This window comes from Gadus macrocephalus, chromosome 17, assembly GCF_031168955.1.
Source record: "Gadus macrocephalus chromosome 17, ASM3116895v1".
Lineage (NCBI taxonomy): Eukaryota > Metazoa > Chordata > Actinopteri > Gadiformes > Gadidae > Gadus > Gadus macrocephalus.
This window is the reverse complement of record NC_082398.1, coordinates 7,347,140-7,370,610: the sequence shown is the minus strand read 5'-3', so window position 1 is coordinate 7,370,610 and position 23,471 is coordinate 7,347,140. Positions and strand designations below refer to the sequence as shown.

Sequence of the window (23,471 nt, the reverse complement as noted above, 5' to 3'; positions counted from 1 at the left end):
CCCGCCCCGCGCACGCCACTTCCTGCTCATCGTGGGGCTGGTGAGCAGAGCGCCGGGCTGTCAGTGAGGGAGGGGGGGTATATCGCTGGGCAGTGTTGGGGGTTACGTGTTACAAAAGTAATGCATTACTGTAATACATTACTTTTCGCTGTGACGCGGTAATGTAAGGCATTACAAAAAAAAACGGTAATATTTTACTCGGTACAGATCTCAGTAGCGCACGTAACTAAGCATTTAAAACCCGAAATTAACTTGTGTGTTGAGGAGAAAAAAAATCTGCGCAAAAGTTGACTTCCTCTTATTGCTTGAGGAGAAGATCACGGCCGCAGCAGAGTCCAGAGGCGCTGGTTGTAGTCTTTTCGCTCGGTTCTCTGTATCAACAGTAGGGCTAGAATGGAGCGAAAAGACTACAACCAGCCCACCTTTCCGTTACCGGTCAAGGAGCAATGAGTCTTCCAACCGAAATCAATGGACTAACAAAATGCCAAATTGAACATGATAGAAACTGTATTTCGCTACGATACTTGATTTGGAGCATCAACGAACACCACTAACAACTCCTGAGTTGCGCATTTCTGAAAACTAACATTTAGGGTTGTTTTAAGGACAGTTTTGTGAATACCCATTGCAAGCCATTGTTAAGCAGGCTAGCTGGGGCAATTTGAAATGAGCCAAATACCCGAGACAGGACCAATAGTCAGTTCTGGTGTCAGCCACTCTATTTCATCCTAGACCTAGACAAACCAGAAAGGTATTTTTTTTTTTTACAATATACCGTAGTAGGCTCTAGCTCTATTGCTTTCAATATGGATGCCTAAAGTTAGAGTATATTTCTATTATAAAATGTATTGCACCATGAGCCATAACTGAGACCATTATATTGTACTTTTGTTAGCCTTAAGCCTAACTCAGTCATTATGCCATACCACATCACCTCCTGCTGTGTAATGAGCTGCATTGAACACAAGATCTATTAATGTGGTCGATAGGGTTTACATGTGGTCCATAGTGTTTAAATGTGGTCCATAGTGTTTAAATGTGGGTGATAGTGTTTAAATGTGGGCGATAGTGTTTACATGTGGTCGATAGGGTTTACATGTGGTCCATAGTGTTTAAATATGGTCGATAGTGTTTAAATGTGGTCCATAGTGTTTACATGTGGTCGATATTGTTTAAATGTGATTGATAGTGTTTAAATATGGTCGATAGTGTTTAAATGTTCTTTTCCCTCACTCTCCACCTCATCCCTAGGGTGCGAACACACCAAGCGCGTACCTCGCGTACCATGTACGTGCGTACGAAAATGTTGCTTGACCATTTTGTGTCAAAAATGGTCAGATACGCGCGTATCTGACCATTTAAGGAGTCCGAGGATTAAGGAGTCCGAGGAAGGAAACCCAAACGCCGCCGTGTTTGGATGGATGATAGAGCTTGGATCGGGTTAGATTAAATAATCTCGGATATAAATAACAATAATCGGGTTAAATAACTTCACATGGTGTGTCTGGTGTGTTTCCAGCATTCGTAGTGTTGATCAGCAGAGAAATAGTCCGCCAAGACGTTGAGGTTGCTTAGCAATCAGAGACTCTGTCCATGCAAGTGAACGGAGCGTTCCCTCTTCGTCATAACTATCAAACCAAACATCCTTCACATTCACCGAGCGAACATTATGAAAGTAAAATGCACATTTCTCGCTAGAAATGTTTCCATAAAAGCATTTAATGGCGTAACTATGTTACTATTTCCACACAGAATAAAGAAAGATGTCGGCCGTATGCTTCTGTCCAAGCTCACTACTCTCTGCCAGTGACGTCGGGTCAAGCTCAACGCTGATTGGCTATTGCGGCGCGTATGAGCATAAAAAGTTCAATTTTTTGAACTCCTCGCGTACATGTACGCGCGTATATGTACGCGCGTATATGTGCGCGCGTATATGTACGCGCGTATATGTACGCGCGTATATGTACGCGCCTCATACGCCCCTACAGCGAGTAAAATGTTGCTTGGTACGCATGATACGCTGTATGCACCTCATACGCGCGTACACCAATGCTTCCCTATGGAAAAATTGCCGATTTTATACGCGTGGTACGCAGGTGACGCGTTTGGTGTGGCCGTACCTTAACTCTCCACCTCAAGCTGGTGTGTAGTGAGCGTTCTGGCACCGATTGGCTGCCGTGCATCACCCAAGTGGGTGCTACATATTGGTGGTGGTTAGTGAGGTCCCCCCTTCACTTTAGGCGTCTTTGAGTGTTTATTAATTATTATTCTTCTTCATGTTTAACCTCTGTTTTCCTTTTATTCCTAGTCTGTTTTACATAGTTTTGAATGATGACTATATGCTCTGTAAGGTGACCTTGGGTGTCTTGAAAGGCGCCTCTAAATTAAATGTATTATTATTATTGAGAACACCAAATCCATATTTCCTCTTATTCTGGTGAAATTAATGTCAAAGTAGTGTAATGCCTTACAATTCAAAGACAGTAATATTGTAATGTAACTAATTACTTTGAAACGACCGTAATGCACCATAATGCATTACTCTTTTGAAATAACTTGCCCAACACTGTCACTGGGGGGGGGGGGGTACATCGCTGGGGTCCCCTGATGAGAGAGGGGTGGGGAAGGGGTTAGGGTTAGTGGGTTTGGTTCTACTAACAGAACCGTGTGTTCCCCAGAGGCACCTGATGCAGTGTGTGTTGATGGAGGCCGGTGGGGCCGCCTCCCCTGCCCTGGGCTCCCCGGGGCCCGACTGCATTTACATAGACCAGGTAAGGAACGCACACAAACACGCACGCTCGTCAAATACCGTCAATCAAAATTCTCCTCTTTTGCACACGGAGGAGGGGAGGTTCATAATACACTGCAGGTGTACAGTTATAGTCACGGCTTTTGGTTTGGTTATTTTATTAGCACTGGGAAGGTGTAACAGGTTTAAGACTGTTTTAATTGTTTAAAAAGAAAGCAGTATATGACCTGTAACCCCCCCCCCTCCGCCGCCGCCCCCCCAGGTGAAGGCCACCCTCCTGCAGCTGGAGGGGCTGGAGGGGGGCATGGAGGACCGGCTCGGCGCCCCCGCCGCTCCCTGCCTCTCCTGCGCCGACTGGTTCCTCCCCGGCGCCGCCTCGGCCCGCGATCGCTCCGGCGCCGTCCCCTCCCCCTCCTCCTCCTCCTCCTCGCCGGTCCTCAGCAAGCTGGCCGGGGCCATGAGGGGGCCCTCCTTTGCGGGGGCCCGGGGCCGCGGCCTCTTTGGGGACAGGGCCAGGCGACCCAGCCCCAGGAGGAACCCGTCGGACAGCGGGAACGACGGGCCCCAGCAGGACCCGGGGCCCCGCCGCGACTCGCTGGGGTCCGGGGGGTCCGACGGCAGCGGGAGTCTCTTCAAGGTGAGGGCGTGTCCTCTTCTATTTACATTTATTCTTTTGTGTGAGAGGAATATTTTTGCTGAGTTAATTTATTTGTTTCTTGTTGGCTGCGGCGGTCCCTCAGATCCCCAGGATGAAGAACCCCAACCCGTTCTACCTGGGCACCCTGAAGAAGACCCTCACCGAGAGGGAGACGGAGGACATGTTCAACTCCATCAAGTGGGTGACACCTGGTACATACCATCGACCAATTAATGCTTACGTTTGAAGGAAGTATACAGCTGGACTATAAACATTGCGATCAATAATTAAGATTCAATTAATGTTCAGCAACGGTAGGGAAGTTCTCTTCTACATCTGCAGAACATTTTACATTTTTTATTTTAAAAAGAGGTCTTAATTCATTAGTGACCACTAGGGGGCAGAAAGGCACCTCGACAATGCCGGATCACAACACAACCAGTTAAAACCCTTCTCCCTGCGTGTCTGTGCAGGCTGACCTCCGGGGTGGAGAACACCCTGTTCCACTACGTCCTGATGGAGTCGGTGCAGGGCATCTTCATCGCCCCCACCCACCGCCAGGTGGCGCAGCTCAGTGGCTCCATCCACCCCCAACTCATCCGCAACTTCCACCACTGCTGCCTCTCCATACGGGCCGCCTTCCAGCAGAGCCTGCCCCCCCGGGTGAGACGCCTCGCCCCCCTAATATATTTGCCCACTCTTGAGTTGTTTTTTTGCTAAATATGTTCTGCACCAGAATTCCCTCTACAAATCGTTTGGGTCATGTGAACATGAGCTTTGGTCTCCCTTTTGTAAAAAAAGATATTGCTAAAAAAAAACATTTGATTAATGATCCACCACATTAGTTTTGGATTTCGATAAAGGAATAAGTGACCTAGTGAACAAAGTCCTCCTGCTAACACAAACCAGCCCAGCACTGAGTAACACCGTGTCAAATGTTTTCCCATTTCTGTCCCGTGGTCCAGGGGCCGAGGGGGGCCGCAGAGAGGGCGCGCGGGCCCCTGGGCCTGGGTCCCGTGAAGGAGCACGGGGTGTTGTTCCAGTGCAAGCCCCAGAACTGGACGGACCAGAAGAAGCCCGCCCCCACCATGACCTACTGGGTCATAGGGTAGGCCGACTGTAATAATATCACTTTTCGCCATAGCATTTTAGTGTAACGGCACTCTTTTAATTAAGTTATAAAATTGTAGTTCCTATCTGAGAAATTAGTTATGCGTTACCTTACGAGAAAATAAGACATTACACATCGGTTATTTCATCCTCTTCCAACTCTCACGAAATCTGGACCCCCGGAAATAGAACTCCGTATGCCCTGGTCTACGGCAAGCCCAGAGAGACCCAGGTCCACGAAGCGACCCATGTCTGCAATATCAATCATTAGTCACACTACTGAACTGAATTTTTCATCTCGGAAATACTCCCACTACTTCTGGGTTGTTTAACGGAAGGGTGCTGTAATAATAATAATAATACATAGGTTTTATATAGCGCTTTTCTCGGTACCCAAAGACGCTTTACAAAAAAAAAAAAAAGGTCCTGTAGGGACCTGAAGGGTAACAAATCATATTTCAGACAGTTTTACAACATTTATTAAAAAGCCCAACTCTCGTGTTAGCTAGTGAATAATAGCATCCCCTTTTATTTATTTCAAACCAAACTGAAAGTACTGCTGTGTAGAGAAAAGCTGCCCCACTTTAAGATGTTAAGTGTGACCTTTTAATTATTCAAACACATTTTCCTGTTTCCTAAAAGTTTTATTAGGCGAGTGCTGCATGCAGCGCTCAACTATTGTTCTTCATAAGTTTTATTCTTTCTTCCTTATTCTCTTTGGGACTTATCTCCTTCCTCAATTTTTCACCTAGACTCCATTCAAATTTTAAAATATGGGTGGTTTTCCCGACTCTATTGAGCTACTTTTAATCATGCACCGGCTTCTCTGACACACACACACGTTTCAGATTCTTCAGTTCAATTCATTTTACATTTCTGCATTTTTAGCAATGCTTTGCGCTTTTCATTCAGCGGTAACTTTGTTTCCAACCATTTACTTTTTCTTAAATGGTGTGCATGTTTACATTGTTTACTTAATTTAGACTTTAACGTTTGTTCAAATCCCTTCACTTGATTTAAGCCATTTAACGTTTCTTTGTCTTAACCTATGTGGCTTTATTAAAAAATATTTTCAACCTCACTTTGTACTACAGCACTCACTGCATTTTCTGCAGGAAATGCATTTTTCTTGTTTGTATTGGTATTTTTTCATGTGTGTTCCAGGCGGATGCTGCTGGAACCGGTTCCTCAGGAGTTCTACGTGTGTTTCCATGACTCGGTTCCCGAGGTTCCCGTGGAGCTGGCCTTCAGGCTGTCCTTTGGCCTGGCTCTGTGAGGCCGTCTGCCAGCAGGGCGCTTCATGCACACACTCCCACACTCAAGGGCAAGGGCTTCTGGGGTCATGCGGCCGGACGGAAACACAAGATGCACACACAACAAGGAGGTGTGCGCGTTTTTATCCTTCGGCTCCTGCTGCCTTTCAAGGAACTGTTGCTTCTTCAAACAAATACCTCAGAAACCAAGGTGTTCAGTTTAATAAAGGAAGTCTTGAAAGGAGAAGTGGCCTGTACAGGCACTACTGACTAGTGCCATCAGTAATTGACCGAAAAAAATGAATGAATTGTCTCAGAAAACAATTTGTTATTTAAGATGTACAGTATTTGTTTTTGTACGGTAATCGCACTTTATAACAATGTACATTTCTTAGAGAATTAAAGTAAGTGATTCCTTTTGCTTTGTAAGCCTGTCACGATCATGTTGAATAATTATAATTACATCGGTTATAAAAAAAAAAAAAAAGTTAACAGGGGAAGAGGTTTAAAAATAAAACCGCAGGCAGCGTCTTTCGATATAAAAATGTTCCGGTAATTCACTTAAATTCACTCACTGATTTCGTTATAACAAAATAATGCCACCAATGGGGGGGAAAAAACCTGATCGGACACAGCATACACACGTTACAAATACTTTACTTATAAAATGAAAAAATTATGCAAATCCAGTCCTGTTTTCATGGAGTTTTGTCCCTTGAGGGCCGCCTTACTTGACATTCTAGTGCCTTGCTCGACGGCCGGGCCTCATGCGGCGGTCTGCACCAGCGCCAGGTTCTTCTTGTAGCACGCCAGACTACACAGCGGCACGCCGGTCGTGGAGCAGCAGTACCTCTTGAGATTGTCGCACCCCGTCACCCCGCAGGGCGCCGGCGGAGCCGGGGGCGGGGCCGGCGCCGCCGGGGGCGGAGCCACGCCCACTGGGAAGGAGATGGCCACGCCCCCGGCGGCCGAGTCGCTGTAGCGCACCATGGGGCACTGGGCCTGCTTGAACTTCCTCTCCCGCATGCTCTTGATCTTGGCCTTGCTGGTCTTGGTCAGCCTCTCGATGGTCTGGTTCTTGCTGTCCTCCGCCTTCTTGGCGGCCTGCAGGCGCCGCTTGCGGGCACGCTCCTCCCGCTTCTGCATCATTTCGGCCGTCATCTCCTTCTCCTTGTAGCCCATGGGCAGCTCCAGCAGGGGCTGGCTCTGCTGCTTGTGGAGCAAGGCTTTCTGTGGAGAAAGAGAGAGACGAGTTCAGTGATCGCGGCCGTGACCCTCGTTTACCTCTGGTGCTTCTGGTGCCTCTCGTCCATAAAGCTAAACATTGAGAGTGGAGTTTGTAATTGCTTATCGTTTGTTTGAAGCAACCAACAGTGAATTTTGGATGCATGCTCTTAACGAGCAGGTAGGAGTTGGCCTCACGCTCTAGGATGCCTAACGGGTAGGGTTGGACACATCAGGGTTCGATCCCAGAACCTTTCGGCTTAGAGTCCGGCCACTAAACACTCCTCCCCCGCTGTAACCCCCGATTGTGATATTGGTTGAGTCGTGCACCTGTCGGGCGGTGAGCAGGGACTCGTCGATCTCCTTCTTCAGCTCCCCGTTGTCGTCCAGCTCTCCTTTCTCCAGGGCGTCAAGCCACCGCTCCTCCTCGTCTACCGGGACCGCGGGCAGCGAGTCCGAGTCCACGTCGGGCATCGGGGAGGTAGCCACGTTGCTGTCCTCATCTTGGGGGGAGCGAGGGGAGGGGAGATGGGGAAGAGGAGGAGAGAAATCAGCGTATCTATCAACACCATTGGATGTAAGAATCACGAGAGAAGCAACGTGTAGCATTTCTTTCTCACCATGTGTCTTTGAAGAGGGATTGGGACCTACTGTCCATATTAGTGGGATGAGGATGAAAAGATTTAAAACTTCATTTTCTGCAATCCATGAGCATTAAGGACTGATATTGATCATTGGCTTTAACACGGGGTGTACGATGTATTCCCTGATTTAAAATATGATCACCCAAACCTTACAAAAACAGTTTATTTAAGCATGTCCTGGACTGCCAAAGCCCATCAGGGTGTCAACGAAAGGAAGCCATCGCAGGCGGACTCACCTAACCAGGCCCGGTACTGCTCCAGAGGCACGGACGGCTCTTCGTCATCGTCGTCGTCGTCGTCGTCATCATCATCGTCGTCGTCATCGTCATAGTCATTGTGTTTATTGACGATCATCAGCGGTGAGGGGGGACAGGCGACGCCAGGGTGCACGGTGAAGGTCGGCACACTGCCACAGACAACGACAACAAACGTTGAGCGGGAACTAGTACTATCCGGAGCCTCACCGAAATACACTGAGCGGTACACGTTGAAGACTCTGGATGGGCAATCACTAATACAAATATGGAATTCATCAGCACAATATTCCCATTCTGGAAACGATTCGAATGTAGCACTTGAAATGTTACAGTCTGGGAACACACTAAGCATCAACAAATGTATTATATTTTTAGAAAATGATTTTCGATAAAGATGCCGAGGGTGGCCTTTATGTGCGTCGTAGAGGGGCTCATCGTTACCTCTTAGTGCCCAGTGTCTGGCCCCCCAGTTTGATCTTGAGCCGTAGCTGTGGTGGCGGCGGGGGTCTGGGCATGGGCATGGGGTGGTGGGGGTGTTTCTCCAAGGGCTCGGGGAAGGTGTGGCCACCGCTGGCGTCGTCACGGTGATGCTTCTTCTTATGCTTCTTGTGTTTTTTGTGTTTCCTCTTGTGGAGCGCATGCAGTCCACCTTCGGCTGCTGAGCACAGAGAGAAAATGGGGGTCACATTAAAGAACATTGAAATTGTACAATATAGGGCTACAGAATGCATGTTCATGCAGCTTTACTCAAGTGCCATTCTGTTTTAATCAGATATATTGTATTAACGGAAAATGTATTAATCTCTTCATAAATTCCGCCATTCATTGGCTCAGTATTCAGTCTAGCACTGACTAGTTTGCAGTAGTATCTTCTCGATATAGAGAGTACCCATTTTGTTTGTAGAAGCAATCCAAATCGTTAATGTTTACCATATCATAACCGAACAAGGTCATCCATGACGCATATACTTACCAAGGAACCTGGGGTGGATCATGTCTTTCCTTTTCCCCATTTAACACTTGGGAGTGTGCAAAGGGCTTCAGCTGGTCAGTGATACATCTCAGCAGATATCCCTCGTTAAGTAAATTACTTCCTCCAACAGGTCTTCTTCAGGTAATGTACGGTGATTCTATTCTATAATCAGCCTTGCCCACTGTAGCAAGTCTCCCTGCTTTTTGACTTTCACACTTTGGCGTGGATGTCGACTCTGGTGCACATCCTAGTTTATAGTTAACGATAGCGTCCACGAATTAGAAAACGAAACGCTGTCGGTTACCTATTGTAGCTAAACATCAGATTACCTTAAAGTAAAGCTTCCTATTACACAGCGAAGTAAACCATAAGAAGGTGAACGGCATTATTGTGAAGTATCTTGAGCGCTAACTGGTTATCAACACTGGGTATTCTTCTTCTTTCTTGTTTCCGAAGCGACCCTAACCGCTGCCCTCTAGCGGACGTTAGATATCAGTGTCAGTAAATTAATCCAAATATTTGATTGGTTGTTCGGTAAGTTATGGGTTATCATTGGCATGCCAAAAGATTAGATCTGTATCGCTTTATATCATCCATCTAAGAAGGGAAATGCTTTGTTGTACTGTACATCAATAGGAACGCTATATAGCATTAGATTAAAAACTATAAAGACGCCGGAAATGCAGTTTCTGGAGTGGCCACGCCGCGGTGTGGTGTGTGGTTGACCCATGATCACGTAAAGTGACCAACAATCCGCTGAGCATAGTGCCCTGCCCAGTGCCCATACGGAAGGTCAGTCATGTAAACAGGTCTTTACGGAGTAATTTGTTCTAAAATCGTAATTTCCTTTGATTAATGCTACCATTCCAGGGTGGATACTGTGCCAACTTGTTTTGATACAGTGACCTCTATCAATCCAGAGAGGCAGTGTATTAACACGTAGTCAACACATGGTGTCAAATCATCATTATTAATAAAATAGTTTGCATGAAAGTTTCCATTTCCATTCCATTTTTAGGAACAACAATGAATTACTCCCGGTTTCTGACAGCAGTCAGCGCTGCTAGGAAGCCCTCCCCGATCCGATTGCTCAGTAAGTTTGGAAGTTGATTTCAAGAAGAAAAACCCTTGTTTGTATTAAGCAGGGGCGGCGCCAAACGGTTGCTTGCCGTTGCTAAAGCAACTCCAAGCAATTACTCAGAAACCCCAGAGCAACCCCTGATTTTTTGTCAAACTCAAACAACATATTTGAAATAATGCTATTTTCCGTAAAATGGTATTAAATAAGTTCAACTAAACCTATGGCCGAATGCGGTACCCGTCACCATACCGACCATTCCTGTCATATGAATCACCAGATTAAGTGCATAATCAGTGAGTAGCGTCAACATTTCAGGGCCGTGACTGGACTGTCGTTCAAATCAACACGAGTCAGCCTGGGACTCTCCTCTCCTCCCCTCCCCCTCACCGTGCCCAGTTCCCGAGCGTTGGGCATGCTTGCAAGTTCTTTTTTCATTTTGTGTTGTGAATCACACGATGTGTCTTGATATATTAATTTGTTGTAATACGGTACCTCCTTTTAGTTAAAATAATATAATTAGCATAGGCTTATATTTTTATACATGACACATTTTGGATGTGGGCAATGTCTGAAGAAACGGAAGAAAATATTGTAGCCTACACAGTTCTGAATTAGCAATACAATGTTAGCACATGCTTGCTAGCAATGTTGGTGTGTTAAACCGTATGGATTAAAGTGGAATATTGCAAGACGTCCTGTGATCAAGACATCGATTTAAGGTAGGCCGTTTGGTTATTAAGTTTGCCCGTCGCAGCATATTGACTTGGGGCCCATGTGATTTTGTTTTGAAGTAGAACTAGATTCTAGGTTTGGCTCATACCAAAGGATGGGTTTATCGTAGCCTGGTATGATCTGCCCTTAATAGAAGTATTATGAAGTATAATAGTATCAACAATAATAGCAACTATTGTATTAATGTTCCACATAGGCCTACATTTGAGACGTATCGCGCAAGCAACTAATGTGAATGCTTTGGAATGTACCGTGGCGACGGTGGGTCTGAGATGTGCAATTCACCACTATTGACAGGACAGCTAACCTTGTAGTTGGGGGACTGCTGACGGGCTGTTGATTGAGAGAACTATGTTGTTTGTTATATGTCGTGTGGCCGCAGTGCCACCTGGACTAGCAGTGAATGTGTACATGCCGCTGGGCTATTTTCATGTTGGCCTTCTTAAAGATCTTCCTCTATATTGTTCTATGTCTTTACGTCTTTATGTCTGTGCGTGTGTGAGGGAGAGGGAGAAAGATAGCGCACGTTGAACTGTCAAATGATACGATCACACTCAATCACAGTGGTGCGATTAGTCTGTGTTGTTACTGTACTGTAAACTTGCCTCGTACGGGACCGCAACCACCCCAACCCGTGCCGAAAATGTCTTCCCGGCCGTGCCTCTGCCAAATTCAGGTGTTTTGATCAAGGTTTTTTTTTTTGACCAGCAACCTCTTGAATTCATACAGCAACTGTTAAGCAACTGCAACAAATTATTTCTGGCGCCGCCACTGGTATTAAGTGACTGCGCACTTTATGATATGCCTTCTAAATAATTTACTCAGAAGGGCAGAAATGCATGCAATGTGCACTTAACCCCTTAACGTGGTAAACCTGTTGCATCATTAAACATCCGAATATACTTCTACTGCACACCTGCATATGCATTATTATCCCAATATCTCATATTTTAGGTATTGCATCACAATATAATATTGTATTTCGTCTCACATGCCACTTCTCCTCCCCCCCTTCCTCAAGCCGAGATCCAGCAGCGCTCGCCCCCTTCAATGATCTCATTGGCCGGTGGAGCCCCCAACCCCAACACCTTCCCCTTCCGCTCGGCCTCCTTCACCATGAACGACGGCTCCACTTTTTCCTTCGACGAGTCGCTGATGAAGAGGGCCTTGCAGTATTCGGCCTCAAGCGGGTAACCACACACACACACACACACACACACACACACACACACACACACACACACACACACACACACACACACACACACACACACACACACACACACACACACACACACACACACACACACACACACACACACACACACACACACACACACACACACACACATCTTTCCATATCCACAGGCAGCCTCTCCCCCCCCCCCCCCCCTTTCTCCAGGCATACCTTGAGCAAGATGCCCAAGCACGCTTTCTATTGTGAATGAAATCCCAATGGATCAATGTCCTTATCTCCATGGTCCCTCCTTCGCATCCGCTTGGACCTGGAAATGGGTCCTGTCCAATCACGGCAGGGTGAATGTTGTGTGAATTGGTTGGACGGTTTGCATTTAAACTTTGTCTCGCACAGTTCCGGCACGTACTGTGTCTCAGGCACTCTGTCACGCAACACCTTTTCAGTTTGTTTGACCAGGCCTGAGGCATCGTACAATGCATGTCCTGCTCAACTCGGTACCCATGACAACCACTAACGTATAGTACTCAGGATTATCCGGACACCTTAACGTTTAGTCGCTAAGAAACCGAAACAGTTTGTGTCTGTGGAGTTGCAGTGTGGGTTTTGTGCTTGTCCATCAGTCTCACTCACTCACTCACTCACTCACTCACTCACTCACTCACTCACTCACTCACTCACTCACTCACTCACTCACTCATACTGTAGGTGGTGATGCCCAATAATTACAATTGTAGCAACTAAAGCCATTTATTTCCTAATCTCACCAGTGAAAAGTATTTTCACTGTTGTATTTTCACACCTCATTGATTGCCTTGTCAATCATTTTATCCCACAAATACACAATCGAAGGTTTTTGTGCGTCTATCTACCCAACTATTTCCTTTTTTTTTTTTATTTGACTGAGCCATCGGAATAACAATAATTTCTGTATTGCATTGTAATATAACTGGGATTTTTTTTTATTCTTTGTACTGTCAACCACCGACTCAGTGGATGATCCTTTAGCAGCGCGCGTGTGTATTTGCTTTTAGGGACTCCCATTGTTGTGAATCAATGTGTTGGCCGCTCAGAGGCGTCCAAAGCTTATCTCTTCATGGCCCGCTTATCTCTCTTTATGGGCTTCTGAGTAAACACAGCCCAGCCATTTGAGCTGATCCGCCGCGCGGCGGGCCTGTGAAGTGGTTAGGAATGCACCGATAACACCCCGGGAATCTCTCTCTCCATCGATTCAAAGCATCTTCATCTCATCCTTCCACTTCGGAGAGCTGTGTTTCAGTTCTTCTGCTTCTCCTTGTCTTTTTTGTTGTCCTTTTTCAAATAACATATAACATCATAAAATATATACATAACAAATTATATATAAAAAAAAAAATATATATATATTTAGTTCTTTGTTCAGTCCCTATTCTCAGTGTGTGTGTGTGTGTGTGTGTGTGTGTGTTCCCAGGATCCCAGAGCTGGTGGCCTGGATGAAGAAGCTTCAGCGGGACCTCCACAACCCGCCCAGCGTGAGCTACAGCCCGGAGAGGGGTCAGATGGACCTGTGTGTCACCACGGGCAGCCAGGAGGGCCTCTGCAAGGTGAGCCAGCCGCCAGGCCAAGAGGCTGAGGCTGGTGGTGGTGGTGGTGGTGGTGGTGGTGGTGGTGGTGGTGGTGGTGGTGGTGGTGCTGGGGGTGGTGGTGGTTTTTAACTAAGGCGGAGCTGGCTTTTAAACAAACGATTGGATGTCAGCAGAGGGATTACAAAATATCTCCCCTGAAGTAGTATGCGGTCCCTGTTGTAGTTCTATCGCAAGTTACTTAATCACATCGGCGTAAGCTTGTGTGTTCTGCACATGTGCAGTACGGGTCGTAGCCTGACATGGCAGGATGTGTTTTAGTCCGGAACCTCTCAGCTTGTTTTGTTGACTACGGGTGTGTTATCACTTTAACAACCAATCACTGAATTACAAAGTTATATGAAGTACTTTTGGTTTATTTTCTAGAGATTGGTGGTGATTTGAACTAAGGCTGGGGGTAAACGATTATTTATCAAACGATTAATCGGGCGATTATTTTATCGATTAGTCGACTAATCTAATGACCAATTGGACGTTTTTTTGTTTTTTTTTCTGTTGCTCGATTAATAAAAACCATAATGTAGGCCTATCTCAAATAAATACCAAAAAATTCTTAATAATATACTTTATTTAATACGGAACCCGTAAAGGGACATGAAAAAAATGTGTGCGCATACTCTCTTGCGCGATCCGCCTCCAACTACGAGTTACATCTTTCCTGCTGTCGGCTCCCAGACCGAGGAGCACAGGTGATACGTTCCCTCCAGGTCCGATGCGCTCTCGGGGGCATGACCCTTCACTTTGACCGACAGTGAGTCTGCTTATAGGTCGGAATATGATGGAATGAAGCGGCCACCGATTCTTGACAGGCTGGGTATTTTATTCTTTCACACAACCGGACTCGTTCATGACTTCACTAGACTGATACTTTCTCGTTTGAGATGCTCCAACATTGCTGTCGTGCTCTTGTGATATGCCAACTCCATTTGGCAAAGAGTGCAAATCACAACACCTTTCCGTTTAGGACTTAACTTGAAGTATTTCCATACCTTTGATGATTTCGTGCGCGGACATTTTCCTTTATTGTGACTTTCGTCCATTTCTCCGTCGAAAATCGTCGACGGAGAAATTTGGCGTCGACGAATTTTTGACGTCGACGTCATCGACGCATCGCTACAGCTCTAGTTTGAACTGACCGGCGCTGTAGGGGGTTCAGTCTCTGAGTCATTGTGTTGGGCCTCATGGGGTCCGGTCTAAAGATGTATTTCTCCTTTTGTTTTGGCAGGTGTTTGAGATGCTGGTGAACCCTGGGGACAACGTGCTGTTGGACGCGCCCACGTACTCTGGCACGCTGGCTGCGGTGAGTGAGTGTTCGGAACACAACGACATGCGTGCGGATATCTGTTTCTCGGTCTCCCTTTCATTCTTTCAGCCCAAACGGGTAAATAGCAGGGAGACATTCAAACCCTTTTTCCTTGATGTAGCAGACCTTCTGAGGTCCGTGTATGAAACGGTACCCTCAGGCTCTGGAACCTCTTTGGTCGTCGGGTTTTGATTGAGATCCTGCTCCTCAAACATAATGATGAGTTGAAATCAAAACGGTCAAGACATACCTCATAAGTGAATCATACACATTATATTCAGTAAAATATGTAAATTATTGAAATGATGTAGAATAAAAAAAAAATTAGAAAAATCAAAAAATTATAAATTAAAGGTGGAATTAAATCCCAAATTCTTCTGCCAGTAGCGCTATTTTAATGTTTTCTAACAACAAGGGGTTTCATAAAATCCAAATCATTTATAGGATTATACCTAACTCATACTTAGATGGCCTTGACTTTATTAATAATAATAATAATAATACATTTTATTTGAAGGCGCCTTTCTCGACACACAAAAATTAAACAATAGTAAGAGACATAGCAATTAGCATCCGACTTTAGTGGCTCATACCAGCTCTCTCTCTCTCTCTCTCTCTCTCTCTCTCTCTCTCTCTCTCTCTCTCTCTCTCTCTCTCTCTCTCTCTCTCTCTCTCTCTCTCTCTCTCTCTCTCTCTCTCTCTCTCTCTCTCTCTCTCTCTCTCTCTCTCTCTCTCTCTCTCTCTCTCTCTCTCTCTCTCTCTCTCTCTAACCGATGCTCGCTCAACCTCAGCTCCAGCCGCTGGGCTGCAACCTGATCAACGTGGCGAGCGACGAGCACGGCATGGTGCCGGCGGCCCTGAAGGAGGTGCTCTCCCGCTGGGACCCCGCCGAGGTGCACCAGCCGGGCAGCACGGCCCCCCGGCTCCTCTACACCATCCCCAACGGGGGGAACCCCACCGGCGCCTCCATGACCACGCAGCGCAAACAGGAAGTGTACGAGGTGCGGCGAGGGGGACGCGAGGGGGAGGGCGACGCAGGTTTGGGTTGGGTTGGTGCTGGTTGTCGATGCATGGCGGGTAAAGGTGAAGGTTGATCTGGTCAAAGGTTGTTTCAAATGTAGAATTAGGTGGGGATATGTTTATGCATCTTTTTGCCGCAAAATGAAAATCAAATAAATATCATGAACCTCCGGACTCTTATTGAGGTTGATCTGACCCAAGATGTTATTTGATTGGTTGGTCATTTTGCATCTGAGGGTTTTTCATTATTTATAAATATGTATGTTTTTCTTATTGCATTTTTATGCTTGATGAGAGAGTGAGATAGACGGAAAGATATTGGAGATAGACGACTGTGCCTTTTATGGATAATATTCCTGAGATTATTTATTATGGAATAATTTCCCACGTGGCATTGCACTCAATGGGTTTCAGTGTCGACTTCGGTACACACAGCCTTGGTCCGTTCAAACAGCCATATGCAAACAGTGTTTGCGTGCACGCGCAGCGCTCTCGCGTGCACGCCCAAAGAGCGCCGCCTCCAACCTCCTTTGAAAACCCGACACTTTCACCACATCTGAGGAACAGACCGCCACAGCACGGCTCCACAGACAACGCTGCATTCAAATCAAAAGGGGCTTTATTGGCAAGGAACATTTACAATGCCAAGGCCGTTATAAAACTAAATAAAGGAAAAACAACAACTTAAGAAAAACAGAAAATAAGAGCACAATAAAAATACACTTTTAGATCTAATGTACACAAAAAATGCCATGGACAAAATAGAATATCAAAAAAAAATTATCAGACATTTAATGAATTATTTGGCTTCACGGACACGCACAGAGAAAGGTGAGGGGCGTGTCGATTCTATTCACTGACCACTTCCTGTCCCCCTCTGTCCTCATAGCTGGCCAGGCTGTACGACATGCTCATCATCGAGGACGACCCCTACTTCTTCCTGCAGTTCGACAAGGTACGGTCAAGGCTTTTCACTCGGGGGTCGCCCCAACACAGGTGTGGCTCGTTACCCTGATGAGGGCTCTGCTCCTTTAATGGGAACCAGGGCCACGGAAGAAGACCTCTCTTTGCTAGTTGGGTCGACTTCCCTTGCCGTCGACTTCCCTTGCCCTGGACTGGCTTGCACTAAGTCTGCGTGAGTTCCTAACCAAGTCTGTGCGTACTTGGTCCTTACTTACTCCTTAGTAATCATCAGTTGGTTTCAAACTAGCAGTTTACTCGATTAGTTTGCACCATCAATACCTAAGCATTGTCCTTACTGGCAAGAATGTATTAATACGGAAAACAAACTTAAGCCGTTCGTTGTCGCCTCTACGTCATGACTACCGAGTTGTAACCAATCAACAGCAAGCTACGTACTAAAAAAGGAAATGCTTGAGAAGACCATAGAGGACAATAGGGCGAGGGCCGCCATACCCACTGAGAGCCAGGGTCCGAGGCAGGCCAAGGCCTACAGATCCCAAAATTAGGGTTAGGGTTAGGTTTTTTATAATGCCCTTATTTTTGTGTGTGTTAACTGACACATTTTTTACCTGCTGAGGGGTAGGTGTACATATTAGGAACTATTAAAAGCTCTGTAAATAACAATTTTGTGTGGTGCAAAAAATAGGTTTGATTGAGTAATATGTTAACCCAGTGGCGTGTACAGACATTTTGGGGGGCAGGTGCTCAGTGAAAACTAAGGGCACTATGCGGTGTTACGTCCCGTAAGGGGAGTAACATAGTACCATGTCAAAAACAGTAGGAGTCATGTAGTCCAAGCGCACTGTCATACCAGGAAAACACATCCACCAGTTCAAGGAAGTTTCCACGGTTGCTACTGGACTGGCTCTCATCATGACCTCGGAATGCTTGTCCCTGAAGAGGGACATTGGTCCATCTAACCATGCTTGTCATGTGCATCTCTGTGATTGAGTGCCTGTCTGTCTGTCCGTCTGTCTGTCTGTCTGTCTGTCTGTCTGTCTGTCTGTCTGTCTGTCTGTCTGTGATCTCTCTGTCTATCTGTGATCTCTCTGTCTCTCTATCTCTGGGTGTGTGATCCCTCTCGTCTCTCTCTCTCTCGCTCCCTCTCTCTCTCTCTCTGTCTGTCTGTGATCTCTATCTCTCTGTCTCTGTCTGTGATCTCTATCTCTCTGTCTGTCTGTCTGTGATCTCTATCTCTCTGTCTGTCTGTCTGTGATCTCTATCTCTCTGTCTCTGTCTCTGTCTGTGATCTCGAACTCTCTGTCTGTCTGTCTGTCTGTGATCTCTATCTCTCTGTCTGTCTGTGATCTCTATCTCTCTCTGTCTGTCTGTGATCTCTATCTCTCTGTCTCTGTCTGTGATCTCTATCTCTCTGTCTGTCTGTCTGTGATCTCTATCTCTCTGTCTCTGTCTCTGTCTGTGATCCTCGAACTCTCTGTCTGTCTGTGATCTCTATCTCTCTGTCTGTCTGGGATCTCTATCTCTCTGTCTGTCTGGGATCTCTATCTCTCTGTCTGTCTGTCTGTGATCTCTATCTCTCTGTCTGTCTGGGATCTCTATCTCTGTCTGTCTGTCTGTGATCTCTCTCATCTCTCTGTGATCCATTGGCAGCCCTGGGCCCCCTCCCTCCTCTCCATGGACGTGGACGCGCGGATCATACGCACCGACTCCTTCTCCAAGATCCTGTCGTCGGGGTGAGTCAATCCTCCACCTCTCTCTTTACCTCAGGGGAGCTCAGGGTTCTATCACCATAACCCCCCCGCTCCCCTTGTCCCCTCAGCCTGAGGATAGGCTTCGTGACGGGGCCTGCGCCTCTGGTCAAAAGGGTGGAGCTCCACATCCAGGCCTCCACCATGCACACCAGCACCTTCACTCAGGTGTGTGTGTGTGTGTGTGTGTGTGTGTGTGTGTGTGTGTGTGTGTGTGTGTGTGTGTGTGTGTGTGTGTGTGTGTGTGTGTGTGTGTGTGTGTGTGTGTGTGTGTGTGTGTGTGTGTGTGTGTGTTTCACTCTCATAACCTGCAGAGACCACAGCGATCTGTACCTTGTTTGTTTAGTTCCAGTTTCAACCCCTTTGATGGTTATTGTTTCCATCTTCCTGTGGCTGCAGTCAGAGCAGGATAACAGGAAGTGGCCCCAGCGCGGCTGATAGCCGATTGGCGGGTCGTGTCGGGCCGGATTGGCTTGAGAGTAGTTGCAGCTAGCGAGAGAGTCGGATACCTTTATCAAGAGTGATTAAAAAAGTAATGCGAACGCTGTAGATACGGGTCGTAAACCAGGGCTTGCGGTGTCATAATCTTCTTTTATGTTTAATCTTTGTTGTAAGGGTAAACAGCGGTAGAGGGGAGAGGAGTGATGGTATCCTTGGTTGGACGACTTCCTCACCAAGTGAAACAATCGCACACAAACACACATATACGCACACACACACACACACAGTAAAGAGGATTATATCAACAACACATTGAGCTGTTATCCGTCATTGTCAAGCGTATTCAAACACACTTCTCCACGGCGTCGATGCACTAATATTTGCACAATGCAAATGCGGAGCACCTGCACCTGTCCGCAAAGGGGAAGGCGGAAAGCTGGGCTACAGGATGTATTTAAACCCCCAATGTACAGAATACTGGTTGACGTGAATGAATCAGCTGTGGTCCGGCTAAGCTTGACATAATTCATAGCAGTGGTGGCCATCGTTTTTTGCTGTTCATGCTGTTTAGTTTCATTTTAGGGAGATTATTATTACTTATTTAGCAGATACAGAACGATATGAGTCGCCCTAACGCGGTTCAGTCGTAGCTTGATTGGCTCAATTCCTGGTTTACAATGTGTGCTACATACAGTATAAATGTGTTGCTGTTATATGACTTGGTTGGATGGCCAAACTTGGTGCATACACTAAAAGGGACTAACGTGCAGCAGTGGGCTCCGTCTAATCTCTGGTGTCTCTCTGTCTAGCTCATGGTCTCTGAGCTGGTGCACAGCTGGGGCCAAGAGGGCTTCCTCAAGCACATAGATGGGTACGTCCCGTTCCGTACAATACGTGTTTGTGTGTTCCTATATATCTGTGTGTCCATATCTGTGTGTGTGTGTGTTTGTCCATTTGTGTGGGTGTATGAGTTTTGCTGTGTGTGTGTGTGTGTGTGTGTGTGTGTGTGTGTGTGTGTGTGTGTGTGTGTGTGTGTGTGTGTGTGTGTGTGTGTGTGTGTGTGTGTGTGTGTGTGTGTGTGTGTGTGTGTGTGTGTGTGTGTGTGTGTGTGCATATGTATGTGCGTGATCAGAATCTCTGGGGAGATTGAGGTCATATCTCTCGTCGCACAAGTGATGCCTAGCCGTGTGGTTCTCTCCTTCCTGCCGCAGGGTCATTGAGTTCTACAGCAAGCAGCGAGACGCCATGATGTCCTCAGCGGACAAGTGGCTGAAAGGTTGGCCACAAAATACCCAACACACACACACACACAAAATACCCAACACACATCCACAGACCTGAAAGACTCTCTGGTGCAATTATGTGACTCGCTTATGAAAGGTGGTAGTTACTGTGGATGATGTGTGTCTGTCTGTGTGTGTGTAGATGTAGCGGAATGGCACGCCCCCTCTGCAGGCATGTTCCTGTGGATCAAGCTGAAGGGCATCGCCGACACCCAGCAGCTTATCATGGAGAAGGCCATCGAGAAAGAGGTGGGGACCACACACACACACACACACACACACACACACACACACACACACACACACACACACACACACACACACACACACACACACACACACACACACACACACACACACACACACACACACACACACACACACACACACACACACACACACACACACACACACACACACACACACGAATGAACGACGACTTAGGGAATTATGGAATTACAAGCTCTAAATGTTGATATATGTTTTTGCAACTTTCTTATGATGTATCTGTAACTCTGTGTGGGTGTCTATCTCTCTGGTTTTTGTTCTGAATAGGGCGTGTACTGGTTTAGGAAAGGCCAGCATTATACTGAATCGATTAGTTCTTCCAGATTTAACTCAAATTAACTTGCACTCTGCAGCTCACACGCCTCTATTCAGAAAACCAATGCACTCTTGATTAGCTTAACACATTTCCGAAAAAGGGAGGCATGTCACTGCCATTGGTACCATGACTACCAACACTTTAGTAATGGCCGAAGTGCAGCCAACCCTATGGTTATCATCGATAAGTAGTTGGAGGAGTACAGCCATCGCTACGGTTACCAGCACTAATAAATGCTAGATGCAGACTTGTCGTTAAAGGGGACCTATTATGCTTTTTTGACTTTTATGACCTATAAACGTCGTTATAATCAATGATAGTCATGTTTAACCATACACAAAAAATGATGTTGATTTTTGGGAAACTCTTCCTCTCATCTGGGCGCTTTCAACTTTCTCTGTCAACGCTCGGTTTCGTCCTTCTCCGCCCCCTCGCCCACCTCCTGCCAACCCAACTCCGTTGTGATTGGTTACCTTCCTAGAAGCGTGTACGCGGGCAGATTTGACCAGCATATGGGGGCGCGGCAGGTGTGCCTCTACGTAGATGATTTCCCGGAAATGTGAACAAGTGAATCGCAAACGTTGTCCCGAGTGTTTAGCGCTCTGCACAGCCACCCCAGACTGTCAGCAGGGAATACATTGAAATGCATGTTCGTCATTATTTGACACTTTAGTATGGTTAAACATGACTACAAACAAATCATTCTTGACTACAGCCAATTATAAAGATACAGTAAAATGTCACAAACTCATGAGATAAGACATGAAACAGGCAGAAGTGTAATTTATAACAATCATTATAACAACGTTAATAAGTCATAAAAGTCGAAAAAGCATAATCGGTCCCCTTCAAGGTTATTGACTGGAAGCAATTGGGGATGTACAGCCATCACCATGGTAACCACCACTAAGTTATATGTAATGTGTTGACAGGTGTTAATGGTTCCTGGGGGCGTGTTCATGATTGACAGCTCCAAGCCCTGCCCCTACGTGAGAGCGGCCTTCTCCCTCTCCACACCACAACAGATAGACGAGGTAAGTCTCTCGCTCTCACTTTCGCTCTCTTTCTCACACACACATCCTCGCACTTTCTCTCAAAACACAAACGCCTAACTCTCTCTCTCTCTCTCTCTCTGTCTCTGTCTCTGTCTCTGTCTCTGTCTCTGTCTCTCTCTCTCTCTCTCTCTGTCTCTGTCTCTGTCTCTGTCTCTCTCTCTCTCTCTCTCTCGTTGTGTGTGCGTGCAGGCCTTCAGGAGGCTGTCCCTGCTCATCAGAGAGGCTCAGTGACGACCGAGGCCCACTGGGAGAGGAAGTACTCGTCCCTGGGGGGGCTGGGGATCTATTTCTGGCTGATGATGTTTGGTGTAATGTAGCATGGGCAAAGTGGTACAATGACAACAAAACATATGGGAGAAGAGAAAGGGATGTTCTTTTCACTGTTGTTGGGGTCCTGCTGTTATTACACAGGATTTTCTTGAAGGTTTTTTAAAGTAAACAATGCGTGGCATTGATACGGCAGAATGCCATTGATTATGAATGTGACTGTGTGATTTGTGTGGTAAAGCTCAGTATGTACGGGAGACCGTATAGACCAATACCAGTCATTGATAGCTGTAAGGAGGCGGGATTTGTGGGAATACGGTTTGGGGATGTCTTTTTTTATTGTTAACGTACACAAAAATAATCTCACTCGAGATCTTAGCTAATAAACTTCCTCTCGCAAACACTCGAGCAATACACTACACTGTCAGAAAGGTAAACAAGTGTTGTATCATGTTTGTTTATAACTCAGGATTCCATCTTGTCCTCTGATAACAATCGGACGCTTGTGACAATCTAGCACTGTGTTTCTGAGATGAATTTAGGGGAAAACTAACACATTTTAATCATCGCCCGGTTGGAATCTTGGCAGTGTGGACAGATAACACAGGACGACATGTCCTTTGTGCTTTCATTCACCCTTCTTGACAGAGCTCCTGAAATACTCTTGCTCAGCCGAGAGGAAGGATACCATAGCCTCTAAAATACTGATGAAACGCCCAAACTCTACAACACATGAATTACCCAATAATAATGAATTGAATACATTGAATGGCATTATGTCTGTGTACACTGCTGATGAATAAAAAAGAAAAGAAAAGTGAATTTTGATCAGTTATCTTCAACGTGTATTCTTTAAGACTGCATGCTTTCACTGCATATCATATCTTGAGCTAATTGCAACAGAGATAATACAAGTTTAACCTCATACACAACGTTTTTTGAATTCACACCATGATGTATTGACGGGTGAGTGCATAACATATAAAACGGACTGGTCAATGCAGGCCTATTAGCTCAAGAGATCTTCTGTAACTTTTCATTATCCATCCGCACAGTAACGACTATGTCCTAACGCTCTCCATCAAGGGTTGCCTGTCTAGCTGGCGGGCTGCCTGGATAGTGGGGGAAAGAACTGAGCAGCTTACTTTCGAAAGACTACACTGCTTAGAACACTTACAATAAACAACATTGAGTTCATACTGTCAAGTGCATGTCTCTATCTAGTGATGCTCTATACTAATGGATGACATACATCACCATAACAATGGGATCACCCTTATCATTTTATAGTAGGCAGGCCCCCTACATTATTGTTGTTTACACACATACAATGTGTTTGATGTATGGAC

General features: G+C 46.1%; 3 protein-coding genes across 7 annotated transcripts in view; 2 read left to right on the top strand and 1 right to left on the bottom strand.

The window, feature by feature from the left end:
- The window catches only part of intu (inturned planar cell polarity protein), a 19,530-nt gene extending 13,352 nt beyond the window's left edge, over positions 1-6,178 (top strand). The window contains exons 7-13 of the mRNA XM_060035863.1: positions 1-40; positions 2,679-2,771; positions 3,012-3,386; positions 3,490-3,584; positions 3,860-4,049; positions 4,352-4,494; positions 5,661-6,178. Of these exons, the coding sequence (XP_059891846.1) occupies positions 1-40; positions 2,679-2,771; positions 3,012-3,386; positions 3,490-3,584; positions 3,860-4,049; positions 4,352-4,494; positions 5,661-5,772 (1,048 nt within the window). The 3' untranslated portion in view covers positions 5,773-6,178. The remainder of the gene's footprint in view (positions 41-2,678; positions 2,772-3,011; positions 3,387-3,489; positions 3,585-3,859; positions 4,050-4,351; positions 4,495-5,660) is intronic.
- On the bottom strand, positions 5,932-8,990 carry ino80b (INO80 complex subunit B). 4 transcript variants are annotated; one of them, XM_060077252.1, is made up of 6 exons: positions 8,848-8,990; positions 8,316-8,532; positions 7,854-8,023; positions 7,594-7,623; positions 7,304-7,476; positions 5,932-6,979 (listed from the first exon to the last, which is right to left on the bottom strand). In XM_060077252.1, the coding sequence occupies exons 1-6, from the start codon at positions 8,885-8,887 to the stop codon at positions 6,515-6,517; spliced, it is 1,095 nt and encodes a 364-aa protein (XP_059933235.1). In that variant the 5' UTR covers positions 8,888-8,990; the 3' UTR covers positions 5,932-6,514. The 4 variants fall into 4 exon arrangements, with proteins under 4 accessions (XP_059933235.1, XP_059933236.1, XP_059933237.1 ...); XM_060077253.1 differs by having other exon boundaries at positions 7,594-7,620; XM_060077254.1 differs by having other exon boundaries at positions 8,316-8,529.
- aadat (aminoadipate aminotransferase) lies at positions 8,851-22,950 on the top strand. Of its 2 annotated transcripts, none has more exons than XM_060077251.1 (14): positions 8,851-8,988; positions 9,866-9,940; positions 11,682-11,850; positions 13,306-13,438; positions 14,703-14,777; positions 15,572-15,781; positions 16,690-16,755; positions 18,375-18,457; positions 18,544-18,640; positions 19,723-19,784; positions 20,125-20,189; positions 20,339-20,445; positions 21,733-21,834; positions 22,045-22,950. In XM_060077251.1, exons 2-14 carry the CDS (start codon positions 9,874-9,876, stop codon positions 22,084-22,086), a joined length of 1,278 nt encoding a protein of 425 aa, XP_059933234.1. In that variant the 5' UTR covers positions 8,851-8,988; positions 9,866-9,873; the 3' UTR covers positions 22,087-22,950. The 2 variants fall into 2 exon arrangements, with proteins under 2 accessions (XP_059933234.1, XP_059933233.1); XM_060077250.1 differs by lacking the exon at positions 8,851-8,988 and adding an exon at positions 9,463-9,639.
- Positions 22,951-23,471: the final 521 nt, after the last annotated feature.